This window comes from Seriola lalandi, unplaced genomic scaffold (assembly GCF_002814215.2).
Source record: "Seriola lalandi dorsalis isolate HSWRI2012SDOR001 ecotype SW California unplaced genomic scaffold, Sedor1 jcf7180002054279, whole genome shotgun sequence".
NCBI classification, from domain to species: Eukaryota; Metazoa; Chordata; class Actinopteri; order Carangiformes; family Carangidae; genus Seriola; species Seriola lalandi.
In genome coordinates this window covers 297,199-318,741 of record NW_019524832.1, presented here as the reverse complement: position 1 = coordinate 318,741, position 21,543 = coordinate 297,199, and the positions used below count along the sequence as shown (strand labels likewise).

Sequence of the window (21,543 nt, the reverse complement as noted above, 5' to 3'; positions counted from 1 at the left end):
GGGGGGGGCCTGGAAATCTCAGTATGAGAAAGGCATGAGCGACATTAACGTGTGGTTCTGACTTATCTGTAAACCTCCTTTGTCCAGGTTTTATTTTCATATGTCACATTACTTCATTTGTAAATATGCTTAAAGCAGAATCTATTACAATCTTTGATGGATTATAATCTTGAAGAATCAAGCGGGCCAAAGTATTTACGTATATTGTCTTTGTGTAGTTTGTATATTTATAATTCATGGTTTTATTTTAAAGTGATTTTTAAAATACATATTTCTAAGGGACAGATTTGTTTTTCCATTTCATTTGTCTCATGTAACATTAAAGATTTAAATTAGTAATGAAATTAAAAAATGATTGTAGGGCAATCCATGGCAATACGTGCACTCATGATAGCTGAAAAGAAAGGTATTTTATTCCAATGCATTAGTACAATAAGTTCATAGTAAGTAAGGGTGACCTCAGTAGCTTTTATATGGGAACAAATGGAAGGAAAAGGCCGGTAATGTGAATGAACAGTACAGTAGCATTGTGGTCAGGTCTAGGCAGTGGTTGATTGACAGTGGTTTTCTCCAAAGACAACAACTTTTGTGTCAATATTACAGCGCACTTCACCCAGCAATGAAATCAACTCAAAAAGCCCCTTGGCCTTCAGTTTTTATTCTCTTGTGCCACTGCTTCTGCTTTCAAATGTTTTACCTTCACAGAAAGACAATGAACACTCAACGCCTTCCTAAAGTCACCTGACCCGATCAGCCGTTTGTTCAATGGCAAACAATTGAAACAGCCTTTACAGTAACATTGAACTCGAGAGGTTCACTATGTTAAATAACCAGATGTCAAGTCTAAATCAAAATGAAGACAAAAGCGCCCTCCCCTCCTCACAGCATGAAAAATAAAATGCACATTTAAACAGCTCTGTGCAGAAGTCAGTCACGATTAGTGCACAGCAGAGATTATTGATGGAATAAAATGTTAGCTTGTAATGTTAATACACACATGAAAACAGTATAGGCTGTTGGTTGGAGATCAATGCAGGTTACAGTTTAGAGTTTATTAGATGTTAATTATTATCATCAGTCAATTATTTTCGTGTAACTCATTAGAATTAATCATGATGACCAATTAGCAGAGGTTTTGCCAAAACATCAGGTGATCATCGTTGTGCATCTACCAAAATGTTAAGTTAGCTGTAGAAGGTTATCCATATTCCCGTTCATGAGAGAACAGAAAACAGAAGACAACACTGTACCTTCATTCTAAGTCCTGTATTTCTTTTCTCAGGTATCACATTTGAAGCTCATATCTTTTGACTTGCTTAGAGGATTACAGGCTCCTGGCTGTTAAAAATCTGGAATACACTACAACGTACAGTAGCTCTGCATCGCTCAAAGCCACCTGTAAGGCTACGTCCATACGTCCATACTAATACGTCATCTCTTTTGCAACGTTTTCGCCTCCCGTCCACACTACTACTCCTCCACGCGCGAAGTTTTTAAGCAGCGAAAACGCTACTGGCCCCGTTTCAGTTTGAAAACTCTGACGTAGAGACCTATAGTCACTTCTGAATACAACACGGGTAAGGAACTACAAGTTTTACTTACATTGTTGTCTTTGCTAGCAGTTCTTTTCTTTGCTGTTGCTGTTGCTCGTTCGTTGTAGTTTTTGCAATGAATCAATTGCAGATTAGACAATCAGCTTCCTGTTTACACTGGCTGGCGCATGCCCAGTGCACGTGATTGCCCAGGTGCGTTTTCAGGTGTGGTAGTCTGGAGGAAGATGGTTTCTGATACTGAGCTAAAACGCTCGTCTGGACGGGGGGATCGTTTTTGTATGAAAACGCCGTTTTAAAATGAAAACGTAGTAATGTGGACGTTGTCTTAGATTACACATTTGAGCAGCTTTCCTCACTCAGTTATATGAAAAATATTATATTTGCTTATGTGTGAACCCACACAACTTTTCTCAGCTTCAGTACTTCTAAAGTTTGAGCTGCCAGTCCCACAAATATTCTCTCCAAGCCATAAATGTTGTTGATTTACATACTAAATATAATGTCCCAGGCCACATGATCTAAAGGCTGACTATAACCTGATACAGTATGTTTATTTGAAAGGGCACAAATAATGCTTTTCATCAATTTAAGTTTTTGACTTTGCTTACTTGGATTATGGGAACTGTGGATTTTACAGCTACAAAATGAATCATAATCTCCACAAAACTCTAGTGTGCAAATGATCGATATACGCATTTCATTTTTTAAAATGAAAACAGTGTATGAATGAGTCAAGTAAAGTTCACTGAAAACTGTGCACACACTGCCATTGGTCAAAATATTCAGAACTGCTGGCAGTGCTGTAAGTAAAATACACACTTTTTTACTTTGGGGATATAGTCCTCTGCCAATTGTGCTGAAATTATGCTATCCTTATCTCAAGCACTGATTCATTCTTTGCATTTTCAATTTCCTCTGACATGGCTCTCCAATCCACGGAAAAAGGGGGACTGTTTTTGAAGTGCCCATACAGTACTTAGATTGAAGAGGAAGATACGGGTTTGTGCAAGTTTATTACACCCTCAAAGTAAAGAGAAGCAATAGAATTAACATATTTCCAAAGGTAAATGTAACAGCATACGTCATGATTACACAGTACAATCTTCAGTGGGCCATCAGATCACCTCATAAGTGATATCAGTCATAACCTGGCCGTCCACTGTGCAAACATTGACCCAAAAAAGATAAGTTCTGTCCCATGACATCTATGAAAGAACATATTAAGTGGTTTGAGAGTGTACAGCAGGTTAAGACTATAGCAGTGAAAAAGAAACTCTTCCCTGTGCAGCTATACATAGCATCCATGGCACAGCAGCAGAGAGAACATAGTAGTTGTTTTTTTTTATTGATGTGAGCATCTGTATTAGCAGTACAGCAACAGCAACATGTTGCTGTCTACATATTTCTATGTTTTTACACTGAGTACACACTATTGATTGAGTACACAGTATACATGGCCATTCAACTACAGCAGAATAACAAAAAAAAAAAGATCTTGTATTTCAAAAGCAGAAATTCATCCACAAATGTCTTTTGTCAACCAAATATTTATAAAAAAAACATTTCCATCATTTGTTCCATACGGTACATACATGTTCCGTACAGTACAAATAGAGTCATCACACTGTTTTGTGATAATTTTATGTTAGATGTTGCACTCCAAGGTTCAAGATGTAATATAAATAGTATTGTTACAGTTTTTACAACTGAACTGTACACTGGTCAACATGTCATGTCATTTTTTTGGGGGGGAAGGGATGACTTACCACACAGCAGAGTCAAGGCTACATTCAGACACAGCAGGTTATGTATTAGATTACATAATTAAATTAGCTGACCTGATGCATGGTCAGCTAAAATCTTTGGCTTCTGCACGGCCACCACAGGCAGTGTCTTGGCTTGTCTTAGTGTGTCTGTCTTTAGTAGATTTGGCTTAGCAGAGCTATAGGCAGTCGTCCCCTCAGGACCCCTCTCTGGTTCAGCTTTTTGCATTTTATTAGTGAGCTTTTCAGATGCTGGTAGGCAGAGGTTGTCACCTTTATACGAAGCCAGGCTAGCTCACTCCCCCTGTTTCCAGTCTTTGTGCTAAGCTAAGCTAACTGGCTGCTGGCCGTAGCTTCATATTTAACAGACAGATATGAGATTGGTATTAATCTTTTCATCCAACTTTCAACAAATAAGTTTATTTCATTAAACTATCCCTTTTAAATAAAAGTAGATGGTGCAACACAGCTAATATGCTACAGTAGCTTCGTCAGTTCAGCACTATTAAGACGGCTTGTTGTTGGTCAGTGGTGTAAATTTGCATGTTAAAGTAAACCAAAGCTGGATACAGGACACATTTTGTCATGGACTTATCATCACATGTGCTAAACATGGAACGTTGCTTAGGTGGGAAGAGGTGGTTGTATGTCAAATTTTCCATATTTAGATCACATGATGACAACTGAACAGTGATGACTGAATAAACTCCATCCACAGACTGTGAGATATGGTTAAAAGCTGTCTTCTTTTTTTTTTGTCAATTTGTTTCATAGTTTACAGCAGCATAACTGTTTTTTAGCCACTTAACACAACAGTGGAAGAAGCTGTAAATGTGACATTAGCCAGGTTTCCATTGCAGTTTTGTACAACGTAGAAGCGATTTTGTTTTAGAAAAATTGACAAAACACAGTTACGAATGGTCTGTGTTTACATTGAATGATGTTATGCGAATAAAGCTGGGGTTTCTCCCCATCATTATCAGTATCATTCCAATTAAATGTGACAATGGATTTCCAGCAGTCCTCCTCTTGGTTGGAGCTGGCTCCTTGGCGTATGATGCAGCAGATGCCATGACTTGAATGCGAAAAAAAGTGAGTTTGTCGAATAGTCTCACACAAGCGTATAATTTTAAGTTTTTTCAAAATTCATGTGCTTCCATTGCTCGTTTTTAAGTTTGCAGTTTCAAATTGCGCATTAAGCAGGTTAATGGAAACACATCCATTGAAATCTTATTACATAATAAAGTTGATGTAGCTACGGTGTCAGCAAACAGTTGACTATTTATTATTTCTCTACCAAAGACTGAGAGAAATGTGTGGCCTCTCAGCTGCTAAATGGTCTGCTATGTGTTCACCTGCTAGTTCTTAACTTTGTGTTGTTATAAGTGATAATCTGGAACAGAAGGTCATGTGTTTGCATGTATGTGTGCATGCCCGTGTGCCAATGATGCTTTGAACACAAAGAACAAACCACCATCCGCCTCCATCGTTCACACAGAGGGACACACACAAACATGTACAGGCAGAGACTATAGCTAGTAAATTCTTATTGCCATGCTTCAGTCATTGGAGAAATATGACAGCAATTACTCCACCACCATGTGAGTTGACCACCTCTGCAAACCATTACACATAAATATGTTGTGATCCCTGTGTTCAACAGTCTGTTATGGACAAAGATACATTCCTTTCCTTTTAGTGTGCAGTCATGTCTGAGGTCATGGCCATTTTGTCCATATCCCATTTCTTGGTGTATCTTTAGCAAGCCAAGCAAACTGGGTGCTGTAGCTCACACTGAAGTCTTTCTCTGTTGTTGGTATATGTGGGTCAAAGAGGAATCTTTTGAAAACAGGAAGATAGGAATACTGCCCAGCACTAAATGAAAGGGGTTTACAAAGCTAGAACTATTCTCTTTAATGTCTGACCAGAGCAAACTGATATTCAGTGGAAATACTCTAAGTGCAAATATTGCTACACCTGCTCCATCACTTTTGTACCTTTATACACAGAGAAGCATCTGGACGGCAGTACAGGAGTGAGATTCAATTAACTTGTGTTATAATAAGGGGCAAAGACTGGGACTTAGCAGAACACAACTCAGGTCCAGAGGTATGATTGACGTTAGCCTCCATTCAACCTCAGCATGAAAGGAAGCGCTAAGTAAACAAATAGCATGCTCTCAAAACATTCTCCGTGTATTAAATTGTTAAAAAAAAAAAAAAAAAAAACTTTTTTTGGTAACATGAAATGGTGTTTACACACAATTATAAAGTACCATTTCTGTCTACCGGATCAGTGCCAGAATGTGTATGCATTGTGGCTTGTGGACGAATTGAATAAGTCTGTGAGCCGTGCTGTAAATCTCTGAGTTGAAGGACAAGCTGTATCTTATACTGGCTTCTATCTGAGGCAGAAAAAAGCCTCTGGGCAATGATAGAGAGGTAGAGAGGACAGTGAAGGGACGATTGGTAATTTCAGCAGTATCTTATTTTGAATATTTTTCTTTACAACAATAAAAACATTGTCCTTGTGATTTTTTCTTTTTTTTTTGTATAATTTTTCCAATTATTTATTTAAAAAAATGGCAACAAATACTGGTGTTCTGATGGTGCAGATAATACGTTCCATCCAGTGACAAGTGGGATTTTATATGTGCTGAATGAATGACAGTGTCAGATCCTGTCTCAAACCTTTTATGTTTCACTTCGCTGCACATTTAACAGTCTTTCTCTTTCCTCGCAACAGCCACAGAATATATATTAGGCTTGTTGTTCCCGTGCTTGGTCATGTTTGTGAGACATAAATGTGCTGCAAACTAAACACACACACCTAATTAAAGAGGCAAACACAGATGTTAAGAGGCATGCCAAGATCACTGCAACGCTTTTACACACCGTAATGTAAACTTTTCTAACCTGTTTGATGTAATTTGATTTAAATTCAAATGATTACTCTCATAATAAGATTGCTGCAAAAGATCATTTTCAAACTAAGCATGTTAAATGTATTTATACTGTGTAACCCAATGCCCTCAGCTATAACAGTCAGATAGTCACTGTGGTTTCTATGTCATTATATCACTGCGAGTAAAGTACTAGCTTATCATTGGGGTTGTGTATGTTTGTGTTACTTTCATCATCCCATGTTGCTGTAGAACTTGTGTGGGACAGTATCCACCCCAGCAAGCATCGATCAGCATTAGAGGGTTGATTCGTCAGCAGAGTCTCAGCACTGCAGAGTACAGTTGCCATGCTGTGTGGTACAACTGACAGCAAGACTCTTACTTTGAAGTTTTATAATTGTTGTACTTATTTCATTTCATATTTAATTCTTAAACCTGTCTAATTGCCTCTTTCTTCTCTTTATATGTTGCATATTTTGTAATTTATAAGTGAGAACTAAGAGAAAAAAGTAAGATTTTTTTTGTGTTGTGTAATTGATTCTCTGTGCATAAGAAAAATGAATTGAATTGAGCTTTTTTGGGAAATGACTGAATATGATAGCATTTAGTAATTGTTTCTGGATTATTCTACCTTCTCACTAGTTCTAATATAAAGTTTAACTTACATTTTACAATTTCTTATTTGCAACTTGTTTTCACTGATGGTGTAACACCTCTGACAGTTTAGTATTTTTGCTTAATTTCCAAAAATATCAAAATCATTCAATCATCATATAAAACATTTCTTTCTTTTTTTTCTGATAATCTTTAAATAATCTTTAATATTTTAAGTGTATACAGACATATATTTGACAGCGAAGTGTGTAATTGCATCATTTTCAACTCCATATAAAACACTAACAGCAAATACTGGAGTGCCTCTGCCTGCTGTCTGTCTGTTCTGATGAAGAATCAAGGACATTTTCTCCAGAGTGCTACAATGGCACACACTTAAAATAAGTAGATGTTTATTATAAATGCTGGAGGCATATAATCTAATGAATTGCAAATTCATTACATTGTGTGTGCTTGGATACTTTCTGCCCTCTTGTGGAGGTAAAATGAGGTACATTCCACAGTTCATCAGTAAAAAGATCCAAGTGAAAATCACTGCAATAATTAATTTGATAAGTATAAGGACATATGGGATGTAGATGTATGTATAGGAAAAATAATAATAGGGATTTTGATGCATATAATACACTTTTGTAAAAAAAAAAAAAAAAAAAAGAATCTACATGAGAGAGAGAAAAATACTTTTGGATCATATAAAATGTATTTCCCTTATAAATTATACAGGCAACTGTCAGTTTCATAACATGCAAATTCTTGCCCAGTGTATGTCAATTAAATTTTTAATTTCTTGTTTTGCTAAATTTGAAGTATGCCACTTTCACTTGTAAAATTAAAACAAAAGATTTTAATAAAGACAATGTGCGCGCAGAGTAGATTAACATAATTTAGAATCGAGAACATGATACAGTAACACAGATCCTCCCTGACTCTGAGCCAGATTAGACGGAGAGTGAATCTGTTCACAAATGCCCAGCAAAAGGTCAGCGCAGTATTGAATTTTTTCAAATATTTTTCAAAATACCTCCTGGCATTGCAAATATTTTTGACCACTGCGTAATACTTTGGGGAAGGATGAATCCCCACTACTCCATGCCCCCATACCTCACTCACTCACTCTCTCTTTCTCTTACACACACACACACACACACACACACACACACACACACACATAGATACCACCACACAATGCCTGCCAATCTGCACAGAAAAACACCGCTCTGGGTTATTCATCGATTGACCATTCAAATCCCAACATATGCTGCTCTGCTTCTATTCCACTGTGTTCGCAGAAATGGACCATTTCCTAATTCTTCCACAAGTCTTCCTACTCTGTTCAGGAGTCACTCGCACACCATGTTAATGAGAGAAAAAAGTAGGCAGGAATGTAAATTGATCCAATACGTGTGTATATGTGCTCGTGCACATGCGCATCTGTGAGTGCCACAGTGAACATTTTGACCTATTTTGCAGAAAAATGCAAGGACAATATATCATCCTAAGATCTGCTCTGTAACCTTGAAGTAAATTGCCCCATGATATATATCATGTTGTTTCAAAGTTTCTTTTGCACAACTACATGTGAAGGTATGACTGATAGCAAACACAGGAGTGGGAATCAGAGAGTTTGGATCTACTTTTACAGTGTGCAATAATATTCACCCCAAGTGCTGCACTGTCAAACATCTCAGCTTTACTTTGCTATTCATGTCTTTCTACCTTTAAAGTCCAAAATGTTTTCCTCTCCAAGACCCCCTCCTGGTTTTACCCCTGTCGTTTTCCTTTTCTTCTTCATCTTTTTGATCACCTAAAACATCAGTCCATCACCACCAGAAGCTGTGGTTTACGTCTCCCTGCTGTCCATAGCTCACTGTCTGCCTTCCAGTGAGAGCTCCTCCCCGCTGAGCCGCTGCCCGTTTGCCAAACTCGAGTGTTTGTGGGAGAAGTGAGCAGGTTTTACATGGAGGACTGCCTTAATGTTGTTCAGTTGGTGGGCAGCCACACAGGGCGCTGCACTTCAGATTCACTGTTTGTTCATCTGTGCAGGGCCAAACTCATTCCTCTCTCTTTCTCTCTCTTTCTGTCACTCCATCACACACACACACACACACACACACACAAACTCTACACACCGTCACAACCTATATCTGTCAAAAAGAGAATGTTTCCAAATTAAATGATCTGAATGAAATATTCCATGTCTTGTTTTTATGTCAGGATATCGCCTGATACCATGTAAACACTTAGCCTGCTGGGATGTTTCGTCTGAGCAGCAGAGGTATGCCTTTCAGCTGGGGATTAGGAAGGGACGTGGCCTCTATAGGGCTCCCTCAGAGCAAAGCCAGTCCTCCCATGTTAATTTCTCAAGGTCAAAAAGAACCTCTGCAACGTTTCAGCTTTGAAGGTGGACTGAAAATACAATAACAGGAACCCTGCTGAATAGGAAGAAGAAAAAAAAAAAAGAAAGATTCGATACCACTACAACTACCTGTTTGCTAAGATCAAAGAGGCCAGTTACAGAGGTGTACCAAGCTGAACATCAAAAGACAGATATGTCTGTTTAATGTGAGCACATTCAGAACTTCTAGCTTCAACATAATGAAAGCAGTAACTCATATAAAAAAAACAAAAACAAGCTGATCTGCAGTATTACAGTAACAGAGCATCTTTCCGCTCTTGTCCTTGTTAGCTCAGTTCCTGGAGGAATAAGCATTGATATGACCATTCATCACTCACTGTTTTGAACAGTTATTTTACAAGCAGCACTGTCTAGGTCTAATTGAGCTACTTTACATTGTAATAAGGCAACAAAATGCACCGGATTAAAGCAGACCCTGTTCCCTTATGTATTTAAAAATAGGGCTTTGGAAAAAGCTACATTGCTTGCCTTTTGAGATTTAATGACTATCCTGTGACTCCACAGAGAATTACAGCCAGTAATTGATTATTAAAACTTGAAATTGCAAACCACATCCATTATTTGACGAGTGCATGTGTTATCCTTGTAATTAACAAAGCTTGGCACTTACCGTTTGCCAGTTCCAAGACCCCCAGAAAAATATATCAGAGGTTAGAGAGGCGACTTATAGAGCAAGCACTGTCTGGGCAATTATCTGAGACATAATACATTACCAAAGATGCTCAATACACCAAGAAAATCCCCTTCCCACCACGGCATGACCACGTTCCCTGAGAATCTCATGCAGTGGGGAAAAAGATATGAGAGCCATTAATTGTATAGTAGCAATGGGTTTGTTTTAAAATAAATGTGTCATTATTGTTGCTGCTGTTGTAAATAATTTTATACATTTTACAACTGTTGCCTACATAAAATCAAAACTGTTTTAAAGCATATAATTTTTTTTATGACTGCATATAATCTATTTATTTCAAACCCTGAAAACCTTGCTGTAGTACATAATTTTATATATAAATAATATTAAAAAAATCCTGAATATAAAGCTGTGGGCAAATGCATAGATTTTTTAATGCATCATAAAAGCCCTGGTCATTCTTTTTATTAGTCGATCATTTTAAACGACAAACAGATAATGTGTTATATGGCATGTAAAGTATATTGGAAAATTTTGGATTACCATTACCCATAATGCCTTCAAGCTATAAACAGAAAGTAGAAATCCATTGAGTAAGCCTCTGAGCTCCAAATAATGTGTCATCTACTCCTTTTCATTTACCTGATTATTATATATATATATATATATATATATATAATACATTAAAGTTCATAAAAAACAATCAGCACAAAGACTGGCTTTGCATTTACCAAATTAAAACCAAAGTTAGAAATTCCAGTTCGATCAAAGCCAAACTGTACAGTGGTGTTGCATCACTGTTTTAAGAGGGAGGGGTAATATGTTACAGCAGCACAGCAGCTCTTAATTCTCACTTTATAAGTACATAAAGTGTGTGTGTGGAGGGGGTGAGTTAGGGTAAGGGTTACTATGACATGAAAAAATAAATAAAAAAGCTGATTTGTGTGTATGATTTATACATTGTGGGTAAATCTGCAAACATTTTATTTGTATTATGTGAGAATTGTTCCTTAGGAAACACTGAAAACAGATGATCTTTCACATATTTAATAATTTTTTCATATCGACCTATGATTATCTCTGCTCCAGTCCACTGTGGCCATTGCAGTTACAGTAAAGAGCTGTTGGATTTGCTTCTGGCTTTAGATACTCCTGATGGGAGAGCCCTTTGCAAAGGAATAGTCAAAGCCTCTAACCTTCACTAAAGTGCATCCCCTAAAGAAACCTAGCGCCATTTCCTCATAGACTCATAACCAAGCCCAGATAATGCCCTTTTGTGGATCAAGAGCAGAGCAAACAGCAAGGTCTTCACTTCATTGAAGATAATCAGTAACTGGCCAAAGACATCGAAGCCAGATAACTGAAAACAGACTCGGGGAATACAACAAGAGGGGCATTTAAGCACGGAGTGAAGCTGACAACACTCAAGTACAAAACCTGGAGTCATAAGAGTAAGAGTGCAGGCAGGAGTAAATCCAATGTAGTGGTGTGAAATGTTACGAACAGTGGTGGTTGTCCATGAGGGCCGAGACAGAGCGGAGAGAGGCTTTCTTTACTGGGAGAGATGCTGTATCCACAGGCCGTTTGGGCTGGATAGAGCTGGATGAATTCATTAAAGGAAGCGCAGGCTCTCCCAGCTGCCATCTCTCCCCCTGCAGCCAGACTCCGATCAATGGCAGGAATACATCCAAAACAACATTTAGCACAAGACCTCGGAAGCAGGGGTGCATTTAAGACTTCTCTGTGTGCGCACATCTCCCCTGGATGTGAGCTCTGTTTCAAAATGTGCTATTGAAGTAGAGCAGGGGAGGTATAGGGGCAATGTGTTTGTATCACAACAGAGAAGATTGTTTAACACGGATGCTTCGAGATGAGACATTGTGCTGTTTACTGTTGGGTAGGGAACCATCATTGTGTATGTTACAGATATTCATATTGAATGAAGGAAATTTCTCTTTGAATACCGAGTGGCACTGAAAGTCATGTATATGAAGATGTGATTATCTGAAATGGATTACTTGCATCTTCAGTATAAATTCACTCATCTTAGTAAGAACAGGCACACACAGACTGTTGTTGGTGTCACTATGCATGGTGTATTTTTGGTGTATTCTCAGGTAACATATTTGCGCATACAATGTCAGATGATCAATATCAGTGAGGTCTTAGTTGCACAACCTTTAAGTAACTTTGATTTTTTTTTTTTTTTAACATTAACCCAACTTGCATCTTTGACACATTTCTTATGTATTATGTAATTTAAATTGCACTGGACACAATAAGATTTCAGACACAAACTTGGACAAGCAATAGCAAAATGCTTCCAGTACCATCTAGTGGTTATAAAAAATATTTATGTGACGGTTCCATGGAGGACACAAAGTATATGTATGTATACAGAGTAGTACCCACAGAATTCAGTAAATCATACTTGACAATGTTAGGCTAATGTGTCCCGTACACGTCCTATGTAGTGTGACTAAATTTAACTGTGCTGGATCCCATTAGAAAATCATGACTTATGTATTCACTAGAAAAATCTTTCTGCACAGAGGAGCACCCCACTGTGTGCTGATGAGAAGGCTTCATTTTGCTGTTATATTTCACGTGTGTCATTGCATTTATATGATAACCATGTATGCCCTACTTACTGAGAAATATCCTATCTAAAGACTACAATGTAAACTGTTTTATATTTGAAATAAAGCTGGGGTTTATTAGCCTAGTGATCTATTGCCTCACTCTGTGCCAGATCTTATTTAGGCTTTAGAGTTAAAGAGCTTGTGGTGCTGCTCACTGAACCACAGTAAACATGAATAACACATTGCTGGCAGTTCTTAAACATCACTGAAACCTACTGTGGGTTAAATGAGACGGTGATTTTCTAATAACTATTCTACAGTTCTTTGGGAGTCAGAAAACCCTGAATTGGACAACAAATCAAACAAAATCATACATTACAAACAGGCTGTGTTTATATATATAAAACTATGCAGTCCATGACATTCATTGTTCAATGCACTGTTGTCCAGCTGAAAAATAAATGAAACAACGAAAACACCAGATGGTCATTTCAATCGTGTCAGTGATTTACAACACCTTGTTCTTAAAAGCTGATGCATTATTGGCTTTTCAAAATCAAAACAATATCTGACACTGTTTAACCACAGCAGTGGTAATAACATCAAAATACAACCAACCCAGGCTTTGCACACGGTGTACCTGAATCTTTGGAAAATATAAAAGCTAAATTTCAATATACAATGAATTCAAATATGCATTATTTCTGATTTCCATCTTAATGACTTATGTCTAAAATTGGTGAAATATTCCACTGCCCTTACTGTAGAGCAAGCTCACAACTGATTTCATCTAATACAAAAAAATTCATTTAATCACATACATTTAAAACTAATGTACAGTGCAGACTAGTGAGGCTGTGTGCCACCTCTCCACCTGTACATTACGTCTCTTCTTCTCTCTACAGCAGTCTCGGTCCAGCATACAGAGCATGCACAGTGACACTTCCTGAGAGGTCATTTTATCTCTCAAATAGAAAACAATCATTTTCTTAAAAAAAAAAAAAAAAAAAAAAAAAAAAAAAAAAAAACCTGAATACTCAGAGAGATGCAATGACAATGAAAAGTACGATAGCTTAGTTTTACTCAAATTTAATTCAGAGATGCTGTGTACTGCAATCCCCAGCATCACGCCGTAGCAAATAAACAATTATGCCCTTGTTGGGACTCAACCATCATTAGCTTTGACAGACCACAACTGAATGACGGTATACATACTGCAGGAGACATTCTATTTGACTTTTCAGTGAAAACTCAAAGTCCAGTTAATGTATGTCACTTACCAAGAAAAGCTACTTTCTTTCTTTCATTGGCTTCACAATCTGTTTGCAGTACACATTCAGCTTTACAATATACAGGACAAGAAGCCATGTTTAAACTTTGCACAATGGATTTGGCAGGACTGAAGAGTAGTGTTTACCAGATAAAACCGCACATCATCTTCAGCGCCCATAATCAGTTATTATATGGTCTATTGTCAAATTCAGCTTTTTCTGAAAAATAAGAAAGGACAGACCGTGTACCACAGTATGAATGTGGACTCTAGATGAAGATAACAGTGGTTTCAGTTAGCATGGCTGTTCAGTTATTGTGTATATCTTTCTTCTTCAAGGCACAAAAACACTGGGAGTGTTTGTCCAGAAAGGCCCTGGAGTTAAGGTGCACGAGGGCCCGCAGGGGTCTGCTGCCTCCCTTGCTCACAGGGTGATCCGGGCACAGTGGTGCTTGAGCTTGCAGGGCAGCACCCCACGGTTTAGCTGGTAAAACTCCACCAGCTGGATCAAGTCAGTGAACTGTGTGTAACCGTCATCCAGACTGTAGAGCGACTCCCCTTCATTATCCACCTACATGTGCATCCACACACAAGGGAATCGCACACAAAAGATAAGTGACTTATTGGAAATTAGGTTAAAATTTTGGAGGTAATGTTTGGAAGATAGATGAGAAAGAATCTTAGAACTGTATAAGCAAACATTGGATTGTACTCACAGGTAAGATCTGAAAGTGTTTGACTTTCTGCATGTGGCACAGTGACAGTACGAATGTCTTAGGGTTGCTTTGGCTGTCCCTCAGAAGAAATACTCTGAAAGCACCAAGAACACTGCTTCTTACTTTTGCCCCGTTTCAAGATTTTCTAAAATACAGATAATAAATCTAAAGCGTGAAAAAAATGAGAATTTTTTGGACACAATGTGGCATTTGCTGGTACTTAAATAACGACATAGAATAAACTGTCTTAAATTTCAACCTATTACAGACCACTAAGAAGAATCTTGCTTTTAGCCCCTTTCTTTTTGGTTATTGGAAATATGCTTACAGTTTTTTTGACAATATGTAAAGATATGTTCAGAAGCTGTGATACAATAACGTAATGCAGGTGTAATGCACTTCAAAGAAAAAGATTTACTGTATGTTACACTCTCAATGATTATATTCTGTACCTACCCACTGCACAACTGTTTTACTGTAATGTCAAATACACATGTGATTTCTGTTCTGCAAAGAATTCAGAAGTGACTTCCATTAAAAATGTATTTAACAAGGAAAGGAACCTTTAATAACAGCACTGACAGGCTTCAAAAAAATAGGTATAGAATAAAATCCTCACTGTGTAAGGAACATACACTAAATGCGACATAGAGCCAGAAAAATAGATGTCTTTAATGACTCTTTTTAAACAGTGAAGTGTACACACTGTAGCTGCTTACCCATCAATAAGACCCTGTTGAGTGATTAGACGCTGAGCCTCATCCCGAGACAGTTTGCTGTGGAACCACGGCTGAGCCAAGTGCAGAGCTGAGGCACACATGGAGCGGATATGTTACTAATCATTTATATCAATTGTGTACATACAGAAAATCAGAATAATAAAATAGTGTCCCACGAACCTATGTTTGACACTGAACTCTGTGATGTGGAGGGGCTCCCATGACTGCTCAGACGGTGGCAGCTTTTCCTCTGAGGCAGAAATGAGTTACAGCCGCAACATTAGTCAAATTAATTTTAGAACATAGCTAATTTATTCCGTCTCTCTTCTCTTCTTATTGTAGTTCAATTATGAGGTGCTTACAGCTGTTGACCTTACAAGCTTTATTTTGTTGTGGTAACCAGCTGTGTGTATGACTATAAAGCGTGTTGTTCAAAAACATGAGGTAAATTCTTAATAACAATGAGGTTGTAAATTGTAAGAACATGCGACTACATTTCAAGTATTTGTTCCAAGATTTGTTCCATTTATCTAACAGATTTTCATTAAGTTCAACAAAATGTTAAGTAATATGACTATTGCAAATTCTTGTTTACAATATTGGGAGTCTTTTCTAACTCTAGAGAAAGTTTTTAAATAAGACCCCTGACTTACCCTCCATGACAGGCCTTCCTCTACAGCCACAGACAGCGCCTCAGATGGGTTCTCGATCACCCGGCTCCTTTGGCCAGAAAAGTCCATGGCCACCAATGAGTTCTCTGAGATGCTTCTCTAAAATGACACAGTTATCATGTTGTTATTCTTGATGAGCTTATGGATGTTTAAATCATTCCTCACTTTTCGCTTTATTTTCCAATGACACTTCGTTTCTCTTGTCTTTTCCATGTGTCAAAGATGGAAAAACAAAAGCATGTCTTATACTCTACAAAACAGCCAATGTTCTTCTTATTTTTGGTTTCCTTTGTATACTGTGGAAAGGAAGTGGACTGACTTTTGGTATCGTGTGGTATTGTATTGCCATCTAGTGTCTGAGCAACATGACTCCATCCTCGTCACTTCTAGATGATTCCAGACAGAAAACCCCATTGAAAAAGGATTAGAGTGGCTTTGAGAAGAATGACACATGGGCACATTTTAGTCCTTTAAGCTGCCATCTAGTGAGTGGCTCTAAATAACTGCGCATGCTGAAGAAATTTCTTTTTTATCAGGATTAACAAAAAGCTTTGAAATTACCACATTTGTTCCTCTACCACCTACTAAGCTTGCAATTTAAACAAGTGGTTAAAACAAAGTGAGCAGTGTTTGCTTTGAGGATAGAGGCATTCCAATTCCTCTTATCTGCTCTGCTCCAAATCCAATGTAAAGATACCCATCGCCACTTATCGAAGTCTTACTTACAGTAATGTCGTGTTTAAATATGGCTTTCATTTACTTTTCAGATTGAAAAGTAAATGAAGATGTATTTCCAGGACAGCATGTACAGCTATATCTTTCATGTAGAATACAGGAGATTCAACAGCCTGACCCTCCCTTTTGGCATATTCATGCACTCTTCTATCTTTTCTAGCTAATCCTCCTGGCGAGGCTGCCGGTCACATATGACCCTCTGACAACAGAGAAGAGGTGATGAGTTGTTAAATCTGTGAGCAGCTGATCACTGTGTATTTTTAGAAGGCAGAGGGTTCATGAACATGTCCAAAAGCCATAAATAGATTTGTGTTCACTGCCACAAAAATACTCCCAGTAGAGTCTGAGGCTATTATGGGACAAGAAACCTACATTAACACACTGAAGGTGCCTCTTTCGTCCTATGTAATTATAGGCTTTTACTACACTCCTATGTGTTGGCATGTGTTAGCTCCAACAGATTTTCAGTGCATGGAAATTTGTCTTTCATTCATTTCTTTTATTAACCTGGGGGTGGTGGAGCTAGTTAGCTAGTTGTTAATATTATCAGTATGTCAGTATTTTAGTGCTTGATATGTACTATAAAGGAGATTTATCACAGCTTTCTGGCTGAGAGAAAGATGACTACTGTAGCTAGAAATTAAGTTGATGAGCACAGATTTTGTGGCCTAAGCACCAAAATAATGAGTCGATGTTAAAAGGGGCAAACTATTACTATTACTAATTATTACTACTATTTAGAAGTGAGTTAGAAGACAGTGAAATAATGAGAGCTTCAGCTTACCATTGGAGAGGCTTTTTGCTTCTGGTGTGGCTGAATGAAGTTTTGGTACAGTTGCATCCCATACTGAAAAAAAATGTTAGTATTTTAAAAACAAACCTTTTACACATTAACTGTAAAATACTTTCAATAAACTTGTCGCATAATGATGAAAATGGACAGATACAAATACTATTATTGATTGTGCTTTACTGTATATTATTTATAGACAAGCAGGAGAGTGACTAATACTTTAAACTGTATCCAGCAGACATCCAGACAATGAACACATGCTGCTTCTATCAAGAGAGGGAGTGCTAATCCAGCATCACTCAATAGTTTCCCTTGACCTCCTCCCAAAGCTAAATCTGATTCTAGCATTGACTCAGCATTCCCCCTCTTAGACACAGACCCGCAGTTTGTGATCGGCAAGCCAACCTTTAACAAGCGCATGGCTGTGATCCAGCAGGTCCTGGTGGGCTCATCATCTGCACAAAGCAGCTTCAAGTCCCGGGCTGAACTACACTTTGTGGACTGGAGAGAGAAGTTACATTAAGACAAAAAGGAGTTCAACCTACTGGAAATCAATGCTCTCCCTACTTGTGCTCCTTTTGTACAGTGGTAGCATGTCTAGAAGGTGATGGTACCTTGACGCAGAAGCCATAATCTGTAGGTGCTCCATGTAGTTTTTTGGCTGACAAAACGGTGTAGACGTCACTGTCACTAAAGTCGGCAATGAACTGGAGATGTCTTGGTTCCTTTAAAACAAGCAAGAGAGAGGCAATAATAAAACGCAAGTACAGTTATAGGTATGAAGTTTCATGCAACATCAAATCATAGAGTTGTGTCTTATATTAATTTCCACAACATGTCTGTCTATGGTAAACAAGAAAGTCATTTACTTTTAGAAATGAATAGGACATGCTTTTATTAGGAAACTACAACTGAAACAAGTGGATGAATACCATAGTGTCTTTGAATGAAACCATGCTTATAGTCTAATCTAACAACAGACGTGGAGGCAAGCACAAAAATTTAATTTAAACAATGCATATTTATCAATAAGTCTATAAAACAGTGTTATCAGTAATTCAGGGTGTTGTTAACCTATAAATGTGATGAAAGAGATAAGGATAAATTTAGAAATATTGATACAGGCTGTGTTGAGACAGTATCAACAGCCACATTGTGCCAGAGATAAATTTCCAAGGAAAAAAAAAAAAAGAAAAAGAAAAAGCACAAGGGCTACCATTGTTCTGCTTTCATGTGACACACCGTTCCCACTTCCTTATTTAAAGTAAAGCCACAGCCGTTAGTGTCTGTGCTGACTGACTAGCAACATGTCTGACCAAGACCGCAGATGAATGGTAAACCTGCTAGAGTAAAAGTGGGCACCATACCAAAGCCTCCCTGTGCTGGACAACAAAAGGTCTACTGTTGTAGGAAATGAAAGCAGTTGAGAAGTGGTTGTGTTGGCATGGCTAGTGCCTAGGTATAAGGTTCACTTGTCAGCAGCATTGAGAGCACTGTTTCTGCCTGGCTGCTGTGCCAGCTGACCTAAGGAAAATCAAGCTCAACCTGTTCCACTGCCCTCTCACAACATGAGTGAGGTACTGTATATACAGAGGATGAACTGGTGAACCCATAGTGTAAAAACAGAGGAATACAATGAGTCTTCAAAGATTATGTCAATAATTTTCATTCTTCCAATTGGTGCCATGCATTTGTTTATCCTGAATATTTACTGTGGTAACTAAAAACTGTAGCAGAGTGGTTTTATTTGTATGCAACAAATAACCCACAGATTTTTTTTTATTACTTCTGATTTTCAAAATATGCATGTGAATGATTTTGTTTCACTGACCTTGGAAGTTCCCTTATTGGAAAAATAAAGCCCTGATCTCCGCAGGACAAAATAAAACTTCTTCCAAGACTTCCTGCTTTGTTCTTTGGCATGGAGGTGTCCATGTATCTCTGGACAAGTGCTGGAGTTGAGAAAGGTCTGTGTTGGGCAGAGAAATATTTGTCAGTAGGTGGGTTTGTGCAGTAGAGTCTCAAGGCAGCACAACATATATAGACAGAGGTTGAGAAACTCACAATTGGCACTCAAGGGCAGTGAGTTCAATGTAAACAGAAAGAACCTGATACCTGTATAATCTGAGAGTGATCCACCATCCCATTGGTTTCACTGGATATGGAGACCATGTGATCTGGGAAAAAGTCCTACCAATATGAAAGCAGCATCAGTATTACAACACTGTTTGACCTCCTTAACCCACACTATGATGGGAATACAGGTGGTTTAGTTCAAACCATGCACATAATGTCATCACAAACTCACCAGGGGTTTCCTGAAGAATTCATATTTTGCGTAATTCTTCCTAAAATACAGCCGGCTGTCTGTGTCCATCCCCCAGCCCGATAGCACCTCCATAACAGACTCATGGTCTTCAATGGTTCTCTCTAGTGAGACAAGTAGGAAAGATAATGAACGACAGATTAAATCTATTTTTCACTGCTCTGTCGATAAAAGACGGAGACCCAATTAGAATCAGCTACGACGCCAAACCAACATTAAAGATAAGACTTTAAACTTGCTTAAAACCACAGAGAAATTATGTCTGCAAAAGATTTTCCTGCAAGAGTTATATTGCTTAACTTCGAGGCACGGAGTTTGATTATTAACTTTGTATCAATGTGTAACCTCTGGATGAAAGCGTGGCTCTCAAGTCAGGCAGTTCAACATAAACATTAATTATTTCCTAGAACTAAAAATGATTGTTGAATTAATGGAAAAACTTTTTTTTTTTAATCTTTTTTTTTCACACAGCCATGTGAAGAAGTGTTGTACTATGAACTATGACAAAGAAGGCAACAGGCAACAAGTGACTAATCATGATTTACATGGCTGATAAAATAAAATCTGAAAAATGACATACGCCCTGCTTTATAAATGATTTAATTGAAAAAGTATTTATAGACATGCCCTTTACACATGACTTTTTTTTTTTTAACCAAAAAAAAAAAAAAGGCCTTGAGTTTTGAGATATTGTGTTTTGACAATGGGCTCTTACAGAGTTACATTAGCTCGGTGGAATTGTGTCAAACCTGAAAGGAGAATATAGTTAACATATAGTTAATTTATCTGAATAAAGTTGAAGAATAAATATCTAGATACATGGTTTTCTCTGGATACCAGTGATATGTAGTCTTGACTAAAAATAGACATTTGATGACAAGGACAGAACAGATGGATGAATTATGTAATGTGTGCAATAGTGTGAAAATGCAGCTGAGTAATCATTTATGCAATCACACTGCCCTCTTGCAGTTCAGTATTCACAAACCATTGACACATACGTGTGTTTTCACTGTTGGCTTACTAAGAACAATATTTTATATCATTCACCATTATTTAATGCAAATGGAAGTGATGTCCCTTTAATTTACAAGCTCTGACATCACAGTGTATGTTACATAACTGTTTATAGCTAACAGCAAATTGGCAGCAGCAGGTAATTTAGAGCTTACAGCAACCTCGTGCATTCAACAACCAAAGCCACGTGGACAGGAATGAAAATGATACAATGGGAGGAACTCCATATGTGTCTGTGTAGACCGTCTCTACCACTGCAACTCCAATAGAGGATCAGAAATATTATTCTACACAAGGAAGATCAAGATCTATAATTAAGGTCTCCCTGTGATAAAGACACAGTCAAACATCAGCTCCTCTCACATTTTACACCATGTGGTTTAGGATTCAACAGAAGACATGCAGGACAGTACTTTGCGCCACTCTCAAACACATTTTCCCATCCCCCTACCTACAGCCAATCCTCTAATCAATTCAAGCAAACCCCGCCCATAGGACTAACAACATTAGTATCACATGATTAATACAAGTACATACTGTAAATATGTCAAAATCAAACAAGTGCTGGTTTCATGTATATTAAGACCAACAACCAGAATTGGTTCAGTACATTATCTTAGACTCATAAAAATGACATGAGCCATAAAAATATTTAGTTTTCACTTCATCATTTCATTCAGTGAAAACTGCTTGAATTGTTGAAAAATATCTGAAACGTGTGCAATGATTCAGAGGTGTGGAATCAGGCTATGAAGCCATGCAAGACATTACAATATATTATTTGGTTTATGAATTGCTGGTTTATTAATTACCTTTAAAAAAAAAAAAAAA

The 21,543-nt window shown here is 37.7% G+C and overlaps 1 protein-coding gene across 1 annotated transcript; it reads right to left on the bottom strand.

The window, feature by feature from the left end:
- Positions 1-12,836: 12,836 nt before the first annotated feature.
- On the bottom strand, positions 12,837-19,827 carry grb14 (growth factor receptor-bound protein 14). Its single transcript, XM_023405594.2, has 11 exons — positions 19,678-19,827; positions 19,485-19,559; positions 19,201-19,338; positions 17,984-18,094; positions 17,775-17,870; positions 17,361-17,423; positions 15,824-15,940; positions 15,351-15,420; positions 15,171-15,258; positions 14,452-14,545; positions 12,837-14,306 (listed from the first exon to the last, which is right to left on the bottom strand). Exons 1-11 carry the CDS (start codon positions 19,768-19,770, stop codon positions 14,160-14,162), a joined length of 1,092 nt encoding a protein of 363 aa, XP_023261362.2. The 5' UTR covers positions 19,771-19,827; the 3' UTR covers positions 12,837-14,159.
- Positions 19,828-21,543: the final 1,716 nt, after the last annotated feature.